Raw genomic sequence first — 13,315 nt, forward strand, 5'->3', positions numbered from 1 at the left:
GATATGAGTGTTATAATTGCTTGATTTTCGTGTAATATGATGTACACGACATGATTATTCATGAAAATTCATGATAAAACAAAGAAAAAATGGCCGAAAAGATTTCATTTTTCAAGAAAGACTCTCTTTCGATGTTTTGCCCTGTAAAACATCTTAGAGACTCAAAACTATTTGGATACGAGAGCTATAATTACTTGATTTTCATGTAATACGGTGCACATGATATGATTATTCATGAAAATTCACAACAAAATAAAAAAAACATTAGAGATGCAAAACTATTTTAGATACGAGCGTTGCAATTGCTTGATTTTCATGTAATATGAGGTACAAGAAAAAGAAAAAAAAAAGGCCTTTTGGATCCATTTTATCAATTATTTAGAAACAATGCAATTCCAAGATTTTAGGTGTCAAATTCTTTTCATGGAAGACGTGCACATCCCTTCTATAGAGGCGGGCCAACTTTTTCTTTTTGGCTTTTATGGGGGAAGGGTGAAGGCGAGCGAGCGGTGGCTGCGAGCGAACGAGCTGGAGGTTCGGGAGGGGCTATCGGGACACGTGGCTCGCGACCACACGAAAGGCTCGTCCCACTTTAAAAGACGAGGGCCCCGCGGATGTCTTGTATCGCCAAAAGCGTTTTGGATTTTCTTGCGCCATTTCGGGCTGTCGGGATTCGCGGGTGCTTCAACTTACCCATGCAACTCCACCGCTGCATGTACAGACAATAGTGAATAGACAGCACCATGATAGCGAGAGATTAATTAAATTAAAGCTCTATTTATTTCGTGAAAAATATATATATTTTAAAAATATCACAAAATAATTAAATAATGAAAAATATTTTAATTATCGATGATAATTTTATATGAATATTTTCATCATTATTCGTTCATTTATTTTTGTACACGATACAAGCGATCATTTTTAGATAAATCTTTGACAAAATCATCCACTTTTTCACGGAGGAAAATCTTCTGGACAATTCGGATCAGGCCATATCGGGGTGGTTTCTTGGCCCAGTTTGAAACCCAACGGGTCCGAAAATGAACAGAACTCCTTTGCTGCTTCGTCGGATCAATTTCAACCTCCCCCTCACCACCCGAAATAGAATAATGGCAAGTTGACCCGGAATCATAGAAGAACACATTCCAATTCGGCGAATTCTGCCTCAGCCCCCATCCATCCAGAGGTCGAATCAGCATCGACTAAGTCATGTGAGTCCCGCGTGAGTGGCTTATGGACATTGAACTTTTAAGGTTCGCTCCATTGACGTGCAGGTACTTCCTCAGTTTTACAATCGATTACGGGCGATACTTCAAACAGACTTAAAGGGATTGTCATTCGGAGTCTCATCCGATTTCATCTAAGGGTTTCTTCTACGATCTGAGCTTATGGTTTGTGAAGGGAAACCAGCTCATTTCGACATGATTTCGGGGGCACGAATCAAGTTTGAGTTTGCTTCCTGGCCAAGTTACAGTGACACCACAGCAATTTAAGAAAAAGGAATTGCAGAATCATTAACAAGAGAGTCAATCCGTATGAGCTCCTAACTTCTAAGCCCTGTAAACTTTGTACACCACGAAAATGTCGGCAATGCCAGATGCATGTGACGAGGACTCTTCGGGAAATCAGTTATCAGTCTGGTTTCCAACTTGCATGATGGAGTCACGGTCCAAGAACATACATATCGAATCACGAATAATCATGCATACGAATGTCAAAAAATTTAGCACAGAACTGCTTCGGAAATCAGTTATCAGTCTGATTTCCAACTTGCACGATGGAGTCACAGTCCAAGAACATACATATCGAATCATGAATAATCATGCATACGAATGTCAAAAAATTTAGCACAGAACTGCTTTGGAGGAGCTCAAAACCATGGATCAGTTCTTATTGTTTAGGAATATGCCGTTTCTCTCGAACAGACCGCTCCACGAGATACCTGTAACCATGCATACATGTCAAGAAGTCTTTAACAAAATACAGATTCTGCAAATAGCAAGTCCGAGATTACCAATGAGTACCAACTGAGCTCTGCCTACTCCATTAGCTAAACTAATCAGTGTTTCTGGAACATGTTTTTGTTAGTTTTAGACTGGAATCGATAGAGTATCACTCTTAGAATCTCTTCAATGTTGAAAAAGAGGTCATGATGCCGTTTTCAGAGAGAATAGTTTCCTGAACTTTTTTGTTTTCGCTGAATTAGTGTCCTATCACTAAATCATTCTCGCATAGAAAACTGCAAGCAATGAGTGAAAATTTGTGAAAGGCGATGGTGGGATCTTAATTTGTTTGAGGAGTATAAGCACAGAACATATACTTACTTGCCCGTGTAAAAGCCTGCAGAATACCATGCATTCAGAACAACACTAAGATCAGTTTCGGAACTTTCACTCTGTAAAGTTTCCACTTCTGGCTTTTTCTCTTTACCTGTCATGCTAAATATATTCTGTCAAAAGATGACGCGACAATAAGATACAAAAAAGGAATAAGACTAAAGCTAAAGTGTGCCTGAGAGCAACATGCTTGCAATAACGTCACATATATACTAAGTGAAAATATCATTGCCACTTATCGAAGCCCTCCCACATTCCTTATTCCCTTTCTCGTAGCTAAATGTTAAAGAGTTCAATCAAGCTCCCTGCCTTCCTTTCTAGGCATGCAAATTTATATGCGCCAAGAGCTTTAGCTATTCAAAACCGATTTTAATATGAGCTCTCCGCCGTAATTCTCCGTGTCTTTGTCTTTTTAAGAGTGCTTTGTTCTCTTTCAACGGTAATCACTCCTTATCTTTGTAAAATCGCAACTTTCCAAGATAAAGAGTTAAGTTTACTAATCAAGATCGTACAATTGACCCAAATGCTGACCTGATAAATATCCAGATCCACTTTCTTCCCCAGTAGATCTTCCAATCTTCAAAGAAGATATTGCTTTCTCCGCAGCTTCAATAGCTGTCCTCGTAATGTCAGAATCCTCGACGGGTGCTTTTTGATGACTTGTGGAAGGAGCACCATTGCAAATTTGGCCGACACACGTTTTACCGAAAGAACAAGTATAAACAGGGCATGGTGCTACAAATGACTGACAAACACAAGGGCAGCATGAGCTACCAACTGGATATGTGTGGCCTGAAGGGACACAAGGCTCTATAGCAGCAGTAGCAGTAGTCCACGGTGCACTAGGAGCAGCTCCAGTAGCATCCTGAGGAAACTGGTAATTCCAGTCGCCATATTGATGCAGCAGCTGAAGAACCTTTTCCCTCTTTTGTTCAAGCTCATAATATTCCGCAAGCAACTGGTCATAACCTTCAACACCTTGAGAATATGAAAGGGCTTCTATGGTATCTTGTACAGGCATGCCATTTGATGAATCTGGATGAGATCCCTCAGCCAACACATCTACACAAGGGTTTTCATTAACTGATGGGTCATTCTTAGCCTCTCCAGGAACTTCTGCACAATTTGATGCTACAGCGTGTTCAGGTTCTTCCCTCCTACGCATTCACAAAAAAGAATAGCAAGAGTAACCAGTGAACAAGCGTTCTTTTCTCTTCTCAACCACACACATTTGTGTGAGCATGCGGGTATTAAGCTGATTGAAGTTCCCCCAATGACTCAAATAAAACTCTGACATTCCAAGTTAAGCCCATCCATGGAAAAAGACATTCAGCATAAATTGATAAAGAGATATCAGAAGAAATCATATTTCCCTCCAACATAACTTCTGAACCTATCTCTGGCTTTAGTCACCATAAGCTTCAAAAGAAAGCATATGAGATAAGAATGATCCATCATAGATGAAAACGCATATTATGCTTTTCCATTTAGTGCAGAAGCACTTTCTATAGTACGGGATATATGCATCTGCTAGCTAAGAACATTTTAATTCAATTAGAGCATGATAAGTTCAACAACATAGTCAACCAAAATTTCAAGGAGGTACCAAGCACAAATCGGCAACTCCCCAAGATTAAGTGCTTACATCGTGATATGATTTCCCTGGCCAGGAGAAGAAATACTTTTTTCCTGCTCATCAACGACTTCTACTCCTTTGGATGCATTGCTATTCTTTTGGCCATGCATTAGCTGAGCGAACAAGAGAGATAAATGTCCCTGTTAGTTCACCATAATCTATGCCATAAGTCAGCTCCATATACGGAAACGAAGAGATGGTGGTGTAATTCCTTCAAATGTTTTATTGAAACCAGACTACTGCCAGTCTCTGACATAAATCCAAAGGCCACCCAAGACACTGGTTTCCTCAACTGATACAACAAAATATTTATCACCCTCATTCTCCCCATGCCTTCTTGATTATTGAGCAAACAGAAAAGTAAATCGTGAATTCTTCACTTCAATTAGTGCTTGCTGAACTTTCATTTAGATTTGGGCAACGTCTAAGGCTAGCGCTTCTTCTTCTTTTCTTTTGCTTTCCTGTTTTTGCCATGGTTTGAATCTATCCTACAGACGGATCCCTCAAGCTATCAAAACCACAGAGAAACTCGTGTCAAGAAGCACAAGATTTGCCAAACATTAGTGGAGAGATGGCTTTCGAGAGAGAAGCATCCCCCTCAATATGAACAACAAATAGGGCAAAACCAGAAGTCAACATGGTTGGTATCAATCCGAGGACCGCCTCACCATGGGATTAGCACTATTGCCAAATGAAATTGGAGATAAAACAAGGAGATCTTAGTTAAAATCACATCGAGCTTAGTAAAAACCATTGCTCCTGCCAACTTTGCTAAATTCAACGGAACTTATGACTTGAATTTTCACCATACAACAACTGATTCCACAGAAACCAATCCAATCCTCCATCACTGGCATTTGCAAGTTCCATCCATGCCAAAAATAACAGTACAAAACAAAAGGAGCTAACCTAGAAAGAGAAAAAAAAAAAATCCCAAGTTTGCATCAATTTATGGCTTTACCATCTCGATAGACACTATGCATCAATCCCAATATCCCCATCAAAATTCTTCTGCTGTACGAGGTGAATATACCGTACTTAAGATCTTGTGCTTTCGAGCTATCAATAAGCAAAAGCAACAGACAAAAAAGTATAAAAAAAAAACACAGTACACAACAAACTTGAATGTTTCAGACATTCTTGAGTATGGGAAAAACAGAAATGGAGAGGATGAACCCAGAAGAGCACCTTGTACTTGGACATGGCGTCGTCGAAGGCGTTGATGAGGGCGGAATCGTCCCAAAGATCGCCTTCGTTCGCCATCGCTGCTTGCTTCCTTCGAGTTCTCCTTGAGAAAAAAGAGGCAAACTAAAGCGAAGATGAGCACTTTGAACCCGAATCGACCAGACACGCGCGTGTACCTTATTGGTTCTTTTTTTCAAAAAGAAAGTGATACGAAAACCGCTCTTAACTTTAAGAAAATTTCAAATAAAAACCCAAAACATCTTTTTTTTTAAATAAGAATCTGAAGATATTATTTCAAATAAAAATTTGAAATAACTAAATCATCTCAAACACATAAAGACCTGAAATATCCATGATTGTTTCAAATAATGGCATGATCTTTAAGAGCTCATTTTTCAAATAAAAAATTTCAAGATTTAAGTTATGGTCTAATGAGATATAAGATCAAATATAAACCAAAAGTAAGACTGTAGTAAAAGGTTTGATTATTGAAGTAGTAACGACATTACATTTAAATGATTTTGTATAGCAAAGTAAAAGGTTTGATTATTGAAGCGGTAATGACATTACATTTAAATGATTTTGTAAAAGCTCGTAGTGAAGTGAATTTTTTTTTTTTTTTGGGTCAATAGTGGAAAGTTTAGTTTACAAAGCTAAACTTTACTGCAATAAGGGCGGAACTTTGAAAATAATGTCAAAATTAATATTACAACGTCCTTGAATAATTTAATGTGATGATAAGTCGACAATTTCTTTTATCATCGATTACTCTAAGTTAAGAATACATATTTTAATCAAATAATTGAGTGTCTATTTGCCTTTTAGTCCATAGCTATTTAGCAGTAACTTTTTCAATGAAAAAATTGAACCATTAAATATGAATGGCTGGAGTATTATTACATATTCATTAATAATTGAGAAAATTTCAAATAAGAGTAAAAAACGCTATTATTTTCACAAATAAGAGCTTGAAGTGTTCTTTTTTTTTTTGTTTCAAAAAAGAGCTTGATAGAAGATCATTTTCGTCTTTTCTTGTTTTAAATTGTTTCCCTTTTCTTCTTTTTGTTTTCATTTTCTTTCTTTTTTTTTTCCTTTTTTCTCTTTCTTATCCCTTCTCGTCATTGTCGGCCTCAAGTGAGGGCCGCCACCATTGCCGGTGGGCAACCTTGCTTAGGCCGACTTCAAGCGAGGGTTGCCTCGTCGAATTTGACGAGGAAAGCCCTCGTCCATCACCAACCTCCCCTCTCGACAGCCGTGCAGGTGACCCTCGCCAAAGGCCAACGATGGCTAAGGGGGGAAAGAAAAAAGAAAAAGAAAAAAAAGAAAAGAAAAGAAAAGGAAATAAAAGGGAAAAAAATTTAAAATGACAAAAGACGAAAAATTTCATTTGGCCAGGTCCTTCTTTAAAACAAACGAAGCACTTCTTTTTGAAATAAAGTTTACTTTATATCATTATTTGAGAAAATAAGAGCACTTCAGGCCCTTATATGAATTTTTTTCTTAATTTAATAATACCTCATGTTCTAGTTTTTTATCCGGAAATCACTTCTTCGAAAACAATCTAAATTTATTTAAAAATAACAATAAAACTACTTTAGCCTTAAAAACTTGTAATAGAGACAAAAGAAATTTCTATTTTTCTGCGTGAAAAGTGCGGTAATGGGAATCAAAGCATTAGTCTACGGCCTAAGTAGGGCGTTCGTGTAGTTTGCTAACGAGTTTATTTCATAGAGATCTTGCATTTTATAATTCTAATTTATCCATCACCTACATCGGAAGATCACTTTGTGATTGTATAAACGATTAACTATGATAAGAAGGGAATCCAAAAAATCCCTTTTCTAACTAATTCTATTTAGGAGCTAAATATTATTCGTTACAATCGTCTCAAGCTTTTAATAGTAAATAAATACGGCGAGTTTATAATATTGACTATAATTTCATCTCTTTGGCTTTTCATAAGCCGAAATAAAAAAAAAGCACGGGAAATACTTATAACTTTACTCGGATAATCAACTTAAAATGGAAGCAAATAATAGTAAATATTATAAAAAATAATTGTTTTTGGTCTGTCCTAATTTTGACTCTTATATCTCTAACTTTTGATTTCCCTCTTTATAAAGAGGAGGAGTAAAACTCCATACTTATGATACTAGCGTTTTCACCCCCTCAATCCTAGATCCGGATCGCCTAATGTTGAGATTTCCGTGACATGCTTATCATTAATCAAATCAGGTTGTCCAAATTTGGATGGCCTGATTTGAGAGAGGGTTGGAATTCAAAATTTATCAAATACCAATAAAATTCTCGCCCAAATTTTTTCCCTCCCCCTCAACAAATGACGTAGCCCATGCTTAGCCGTCCATTTTCATTTGGACGGTCTGATTTGTGTAATTGTAAGCATATCATGAAGGCTCCAATGTTAGGCGATTCAAATCCATCAATTCTTTACCAGTAAAGTCGCACGCCTATTGACTTTCAAAATGTGTACTCTCAGACAAAGAGAGAAAAATAAAAAAGAAGAAGAAGGGTTGTTTATGACCAAAGTGATTGAAAAACGAAAGGAAGTTTCATTTTCCTTCACGTGGACGGTCCCATGTCGGCATTTTTCGTGGCCTTGAGGGTCCCACAATAAAATAAAGGAAATAAAAAGAAAAAAGAAAAAGAAAAAGAAAATTATCTTCTCTCTCTTTTTTCTATCATCCTTTCGATGAACAACACAATCTACTCTGTCCATTTTCCTCTCCCGCTGAATCGACTGTGTATAAAATCGTTCACGGCATGCTCATGCACCGCAAGGTAAGTCGAATCTCTCCTCTCTCGCCGGTGTTCTTTTTGGAATCCCCAAATAATCGTGTTTCGTTTTTTCGACGAGGGTTGACTCGATAAATAGAGTCAATTTAGGTTTCTGATGGTCGTAGGTTTGATTTCCGATGGACTGAAGGTTCCGCGACTTGATTGAAGCTTGCGATTGGTTTAAAAGACCGTTCTTTTTTAGCTTCTCGAGAAAATTCGTGATTCGTATGGTGTGTGCATTGTAGATCGTTGCAACTGGGTTAGTTATCATCATGGGGTTTACGTGATTAGGTTGGTTTGTGTGTATATAATGGAGGGTCGTGGCAAATCTCTTTGCTTGATTCGTTTGCGGGCTTATCAGTTCCCACTGTCTTACTGTACGTTTTATTGATTTTGGTAGCTGCTAATCGTTTGGGAGATCAGAGAGTTGCGGAGCTTCTCGCTCAGCGTGCTAGCGCAGTTGTAGAGCTCGCTGTTTTGTTTGTTGTGGAGGTCCGACGCTGAGAGGATGTTCGGCGAAGGAGAGATTAGTGCAACGTGTTCGTTGACACCAGTATATGGTTAAGTGTTCTTGTGATTGGGTCCAGAGACAATTTGTGCTTTTCTTTCTAGCCAACGACGGTTAACTAACTGAAATTGAAAGGTTTGCTTCTTCTTTTCTTTTGCAGGAAATGTTTCTTCAGTTTATGGCATGCTTCCTCTGGCACGCTCGCTGCAAAAGCTTCGTGTTGATCATGTCACCCTGCTCTAGTATTTAAATTTGAATTGCACTGTTTTCATGTAGTAATGGAAGCAAGGTGGAATAAAGATCATGGGCATAGAGTAGCTGTTAAGTGCAAACCTCAAGGTGCAATACATGAAGAGGGGCAGAGAGGTACCCTGTATCCACAACAAGTTAGTTCGAACTCATTGGTTGGCAAGATCCGTAAACGTAACAGACTAGATGGATGCAAGAACGAGTGTAGTTTTTGGCCAACAGAGTCTGTTTCGAAGAATTACACGCGTTTTATGAAGAGCAGCCTGCCACAAAGGGTTCTGTTCTTTCAAGACAATGAATGGAATGATTTTCCAACTTACATTGTTGAGTTGATCAGGGAAAGTTTTGAGCTGAAAAATGCAGCAATTGAAGTGAAGTCCAATGGATGCCATTTTCTGTTGGATATCTTGTACATGAGCCAGTGGGATTTCGTGACAGGTTCACAAAGACATATTGCTTGGATTGACGAAGCCGGTCGCCGCTTCTTCCCTGAACCTTATTCGGGTGCTACTGGGATGCAAAAGTCCAGCCAATCTGAGTTAGAGGCTGATGCTGGTTACTCTTTTGAGATACCAGAGGGGATGCAAGAGATCAAGCTGCAGCTGGATATCGAAATAAATGGAGCCCATATATGTTGTATGGAAGAAGGAGTTGGAGAGTCAAGTTCCCATGCCAAGAAGATTAAAACCAACCAAATTCCTGCTGATTGCAATGACGATGCACAGGACAATGTTAAACTTAATAAACCTTTGGATATGAAATTGGAGGATATAGTTGGCATTGGTCAACTAATGAACAAAGTAGCAGAAACTAAAATTGCAACTGTGCATCAGCACATGAACTCCGATACTGTTAGAGACATGTTTGTTATGGGAATGGGGTTCCCCATGCACTCAGACATTATTGAAGTTAACCGTTGCTCTAGTCATTCAATGCAATCTCGATTGGAACTCTTTGAAAAGCAAGTTGAGATCACCAGAAATCTTCGAGGGGATCCGAATGTTAATTATGCATGGCTTGCAGCTAATAAGAATGCCGTATCTAGTATTATGATGTACGGTCCTGGTGCAGGTGGATTTAAGAGAGCATGTACATATGGCTCTGGAGTTCATCTCACATCTGTCGATAATACACATGTTAGGTTTGCTGTTTTCCTTTCCAATATGGATGCTATTTTTTGTTTATAGTAAGGATGCTTTTCCTATGTATAAGTATATTGTTCGTTGCAATTTTCAATTGGATCCTTTTGCAAGATTGTTAGCCTTTTCATGTAGGTGAAGTGTGCAGCTTGTTAGCATAATGCTGGCTGTAGTTTTAGTCAACTCCTTCCCTGTGGTCAATTAGTAGACTTAATTCAAATAGCATTTCCACTTTGTGCAAATGTGATGCTTGGAACTGTGCTGGCGTATCCCTTGGTGGACTAATCAGCCACATAACTTGTAGGAAATGCTGGAATCTAGATGAACATTGAATTTCCATCATTTGGGATCCTCTGTGGAAATTTTTTTGTTATTTTATTTTCTTGGTGCTAGCTCAATAAGATCTTTTCACTTTTTGAGTAGCAGCTTGTGAAGTTCATATGCACGATAGATAATTCTCTTTCACGTGGTACTCTGTAATTGCTGCTATATTTTCTGAGCCTCAGAGGGTGTTTCAGCTTATCTCATCTTTTGCAGTGCAAAGTTTTGTGATGATGATGAAAATGGGGTAAAATATGTCGTGCTCTGTCGTGTCATATTGGGCAGTGTTGAACTCGTCCATCCTGGATCCAGACAATTCTGTCCTAGCAGCAACAACTTTGACAGTGGAGTTGACGATCTCCAAAATCCACAGTACTATATAGTTTGGAATATGAATATGAACACACACATTTTTCCAGAATTTGTGGTCAGTTTCAAGATTCAAGCTAGTGCTGGAGGTGATTTATTACTTTGTGGAAATTTCTCATTTGAAGTATTGATATCTAACATTTTTGTTGCTTTCTTTGCATCTTGGGTAATGTTTTTCCTTGTCCTTATTGATATTTTCATGCTTAATAAATTTGTTTGTGGATTGAGATTGTTTATTAGTGGATCGCGAGACTTTTATTAGATTTATGGAGATATGTAGATGGAGAGTAATATATGAGTGAACAAGCTGGTTTCTAGGGTGGGCTACGAATGAACTGATGTGGAACTTGTTTTATGAAAGTTATGGGGAACATTTTAGCAAGGGAATCTTACTTCTGCTGCAGGGCATCTAGCTGGAAAGAATTGCCGCAATGAGCTATCGGAAACAGCAGTTAGTAAAGGGCCTGTTGATCAGGCTACATTACACCATTCACCTGTGGAGCCGGTAAGGCTTACTAGACTGTACTCTTGTATTGTTAAAGTTGTATTTTTAAGGTCACTACTCTGAACCTTCCGGTCAGTGAGTGCAACTTAAATTTATTTTGTTGCCTTCACATCTGGTTGTTTCTTAGAGGTGGTGGGATGGGTTAATTAGTCTGTCAGTAGCAAGATAACCTGAAGTCAGGATTGCCAAATCTCAAATCTTGGTAGGTGTTGACTTGCTTCCATGTTGACTTGCCAAATCTCAAATCTTGATGGGTTCTAATTCTTGAGGACCCAGAGATTATTCTCATATGTTAGCTTATCATCTGCTCTGAGAGAGTGAGAGTGAGAGTGAGATCTTTTCGTTGTAACCTTGCAAAAAACCATCCAGTATCACGTATGAGTAAGTCTTTAGTCACCTTGGGCTATGTAGGAAATTCTCTGTACACGGAACTTTAGTGCCTTTTCCGATGCATGTTTGATGGTTTCATCTTTTTTCTGAAAAACCAGAGTGAATGCTTTTTCTTGTCTGGATTCTTTCATTAGTCAGGATCTTTAGGCAGCCTAGGTTGGTTTGAGAGTGAATTGTTGGCCAAGTGGTTTTTTTTTTTAATAGCTTGGAGGATTCAAGAGCCATAGTTTCTTATGTGTGGTCTTCCTACTGTAATTTTCAATGGAAATGGCCTTTATTGTGTCTGTACTTCCAGAATTTTGATGTTAGTTTGATCGTATCTGAAACGGTGCTACTTGCGGAAGTTTTGTTATTTTCCCCTGAATGGCTGCCAATGCTCTGTGTAATCTTTTATTACTGGACATGTCTACCTCTGGCTTTGTATGAACTTTGAGAAGAGACTTCAGGGAAAAGATGATACCTTGGTTTCAAGCTCTGCAAAGAATCCCAAATCCCCATGGATGCCGTTTCCATTATTGTTTGATGCCATCTCAAAAGAAGTTGCTGCCAAGGATATGAACGCAATCAATGCTAATTATGAACTTTTCAGGGTGTGTCATCTTTGATTAATCACTCTGATAATCATCTGTTCACTATAAATTTTTCCTCAACGTCTAATCTTCCTCCTCAATATTTATCAGACCAAGAGGATCTCTCGAATTGACTTCATCAAGAGGTTGAGATCAATAGTTGGTGATGAATTGTTGAGGTCCAGCATAATGAGTCTTCAGGGCAAGGTATTAATATTGTTGTCAAAATTGCAATTCATTATTGCTAGGCTGTTAGGTTGTTGCTTGTTGACTATAACTTGGTTATCTACTCTGGATTCCAATGGTTTTGCTCCAGTGATTAGTAAGAAATCAGATGGTAAATGGCCTGACTAGTGCTCATCAGAGCATACAGGATTGTTTTATCATTATTTTCTCCTGGAAGAGGTCGATTTCTATCTTCTGGAGTAGGTGAGAGGGTTTTCGGAAAAAGGACTGGTGAAGAATTGTGAAAATCAAGATGGGCAGTATGATATGGAAACTGTAATTTTTCTTTTTGCACCATCGATGCTGGCTGTTCCTCTCAAAAGAACGGACGTGGGATTTTTGCGATGATATCTCCAGATTTGAGATGGAGGGACATTTTATCCTACCATCCGTATTTTCTCCGATATTCTTGTGAAAGCGCTTAATATTTGTTACTGCATTTTGCAGCTGGCTCTTGGATCTAGTCACAATGCAAAGGTGCCCAAGCCAGAGCAAGAGGTTTGAATCTTCTTATTCAATTTGCAATGCTGTTGTCCTTAGTGCCACGGGGATTGCCACTGCATTTTGATCTTGGCTTCTTTTTCCTGGGTATTTGAAAGTAACTCTTCTTGGATCGTTATGTATACATTCTTGGCTCTATGGAGTTCTAGCTGGTTTCTGCTCAGCCCAGTGAAGAACTACAATGTTATTTGTAATTTTTCATTTTGGAAAAGAAGGAATCGGCATATTATTACCTGATATCTTCTCCATGTGGTCAATGACATTTGACTACTAGTGCGGAAGACTGTCTTGTGATGGTTCTGATGATCAAATTGAGAGAATCTAAAAACGGTTTCAAGAAGGGACAAAGAAAAGCAAAACTACTCAGGGTGGAGGTCATCGTGCTTGCTGGCCGTGATTATATAATGTTGTTGAGAAGTTGACTCCAAGATTCGAATGCACTCTTAAAGCGTTGGTTCTCGAGCGGGAGAACTGCACTAGAAGTCTCAAAATATGTGGTCATGACTTTTGCCACTTCGTGTTCAAATTTCCATTCACCTCCTTCCTTTTTTCCACTTTATTAAGAGGGAGTGTAAAGCATGCG

General features: G+C 38.5%; 2 protein-coding genes across 9 annotated transcripts; one reads left to right on the top strand and one right to left on the bottom strand.

Annotated features, from left to right (window-relative positions):
* Window positions 1–1,622: 1,622 nt before the first annotated feature.
* On the bottom strand, window positions 1,623–5,324 carry LOC115743177. 2 transcript variants are annotated; one of them, XR_007197913.1, is made up of 6 exons: window positions 5,164–5,324; window positions 3,985–4,088; window positions 2,871–3,496; window positions 2,328–2,433; window positions 1,838–1,945; window positions 1,623–1,716 (listed from the first exon to the last, which is right to left on the bottom strand). XR_007197913.1 is itself a non-coding variant. In XM_030677853.2 (5 exons), exons 1-5 carry the CDS (start codon window positions 5,236–5,238, stop codon window positions 1,894–1,896), a joined length of 963 nt encoding a protein of 320 aa, XP_030533713.1. In that variant the 5' UTR covers window positions 5,239–5,324; the 3' UTR covers window positions 1,745–1,893. The 2 variants fall into 2 exon arrangements, 1 of the variants encoding a protein (XP_030533713.1); XM_030677853.2 differs by lacking the exon at window positions 1,623–1,716 and having other exon boundaries at window positions 1,745–1,945.
* Window positions 5,325–7,816: 2,492 nt separating this feature from the next.
* On the top strand, window positions 7,817–12,964 carry LOC115743127 (inactive poly [ADP-ribose] polymerase RCD1-like). Of its 7 annotated transcripts, none has more exons than XM_030677764.2 (9): window positions 7,818–7,959; window positions 8,202–8,247; window positions 8,357–8,516; window positions 8,625–9,854; window positions 10,390–10,631; window positions 10,947–11,047; window positions 11,875–12,027; window positions 12,118–12,213; window positions 12,679–12,964. In XM_030677764.2, exons 4-9 carry the CDS (start codon window positions 8,743–8,745, stop codon window positions 12,733–12,735), a joined length of 1,761 nt encoding a protein of 586 aa, XP_030533624.1. In that variant the 5' UTR covers window positions 7,818–7,959; window positions 8,202–8,247; window positions 8,357–8,516; window positions 8,625–8,742; the 3' UTR covers window positions 12,736–12,964. The 7 variants fall into 7 exon arrangements, with proteins under 7 accessions (XP_030533629.1, XP_030533624.1, XP_048132522.1 ...); XM_048276565.1 differs by having other exon boundaries at window positions 8,375–8,516; XM_030677767.2 differs by lacking the exon at window positions 7,818–7,959 and adding an exon at window positions 7,994–8,104.
* Window positions 12,965–13,315: the final 351 nt, after the last annotated feature.

Source organism: Rhodamnia argentea, chromosome 3 (assembly GCF_020921035.1).
Source record: "Rhodamnia argentea isolate NSW1041297 chromosome 3, ASM2092103v1, whole genome shotgun sequence".
NCBI classification, from domain to species: domain Eukaryota; kingdom Viridiplantae; phylum Streptophyta; class Magnoliopsida; order Myrtales; family Myrtaceae; genus Rhodamnia; species Rhodamnia argentea.

Bases quoted from the DNA above. Each gene is read 5' to 3' on its own strand.
- LOC115743177 (XM_030677853.2), bottom strand. From the start codon at position 5,238: ATGGCGAACGAAGGCGATCTTTGGGACGATTCCGCCCTCATCAACGCC. The intron at 4,089-5,163 runs GTGCTCTTCTGG...TTGTTCGCTCAG, and splicing joins ACGCCATGTCCAAGTACAAG to CTAATGCATGGCCAAAAGAA. The intron at 1,946-2,327 runs GTAAGTATATGT...GCATGGTTACAG, and splicing joins GCAGGCTTTTACACGGGCAA to GTATCTCGTGGAGCGGTCTG.
- LOC115743127 (XM_030677764.2), top strand. From the start codon at position 8,743: ATGGAAGCAAGGTGGAATAAAGATCATGGGCATAGAGTAGCTGTTAAG. The intron at 11,048-11,874 runs GTAAGGCTTACT...AACTTTGAGAAG, and splicing joins ACCATTCACCTGTGGAGCCG to AGACTTCAGGGAAAAGATGA. The intron at 12,028-12,117 runs GTGTGTCATCTT...AATATTTATCAG, and splicing joins CTAATTATGAACTTTTCAGG to ACCAAGAGGATCTCTCGAAT.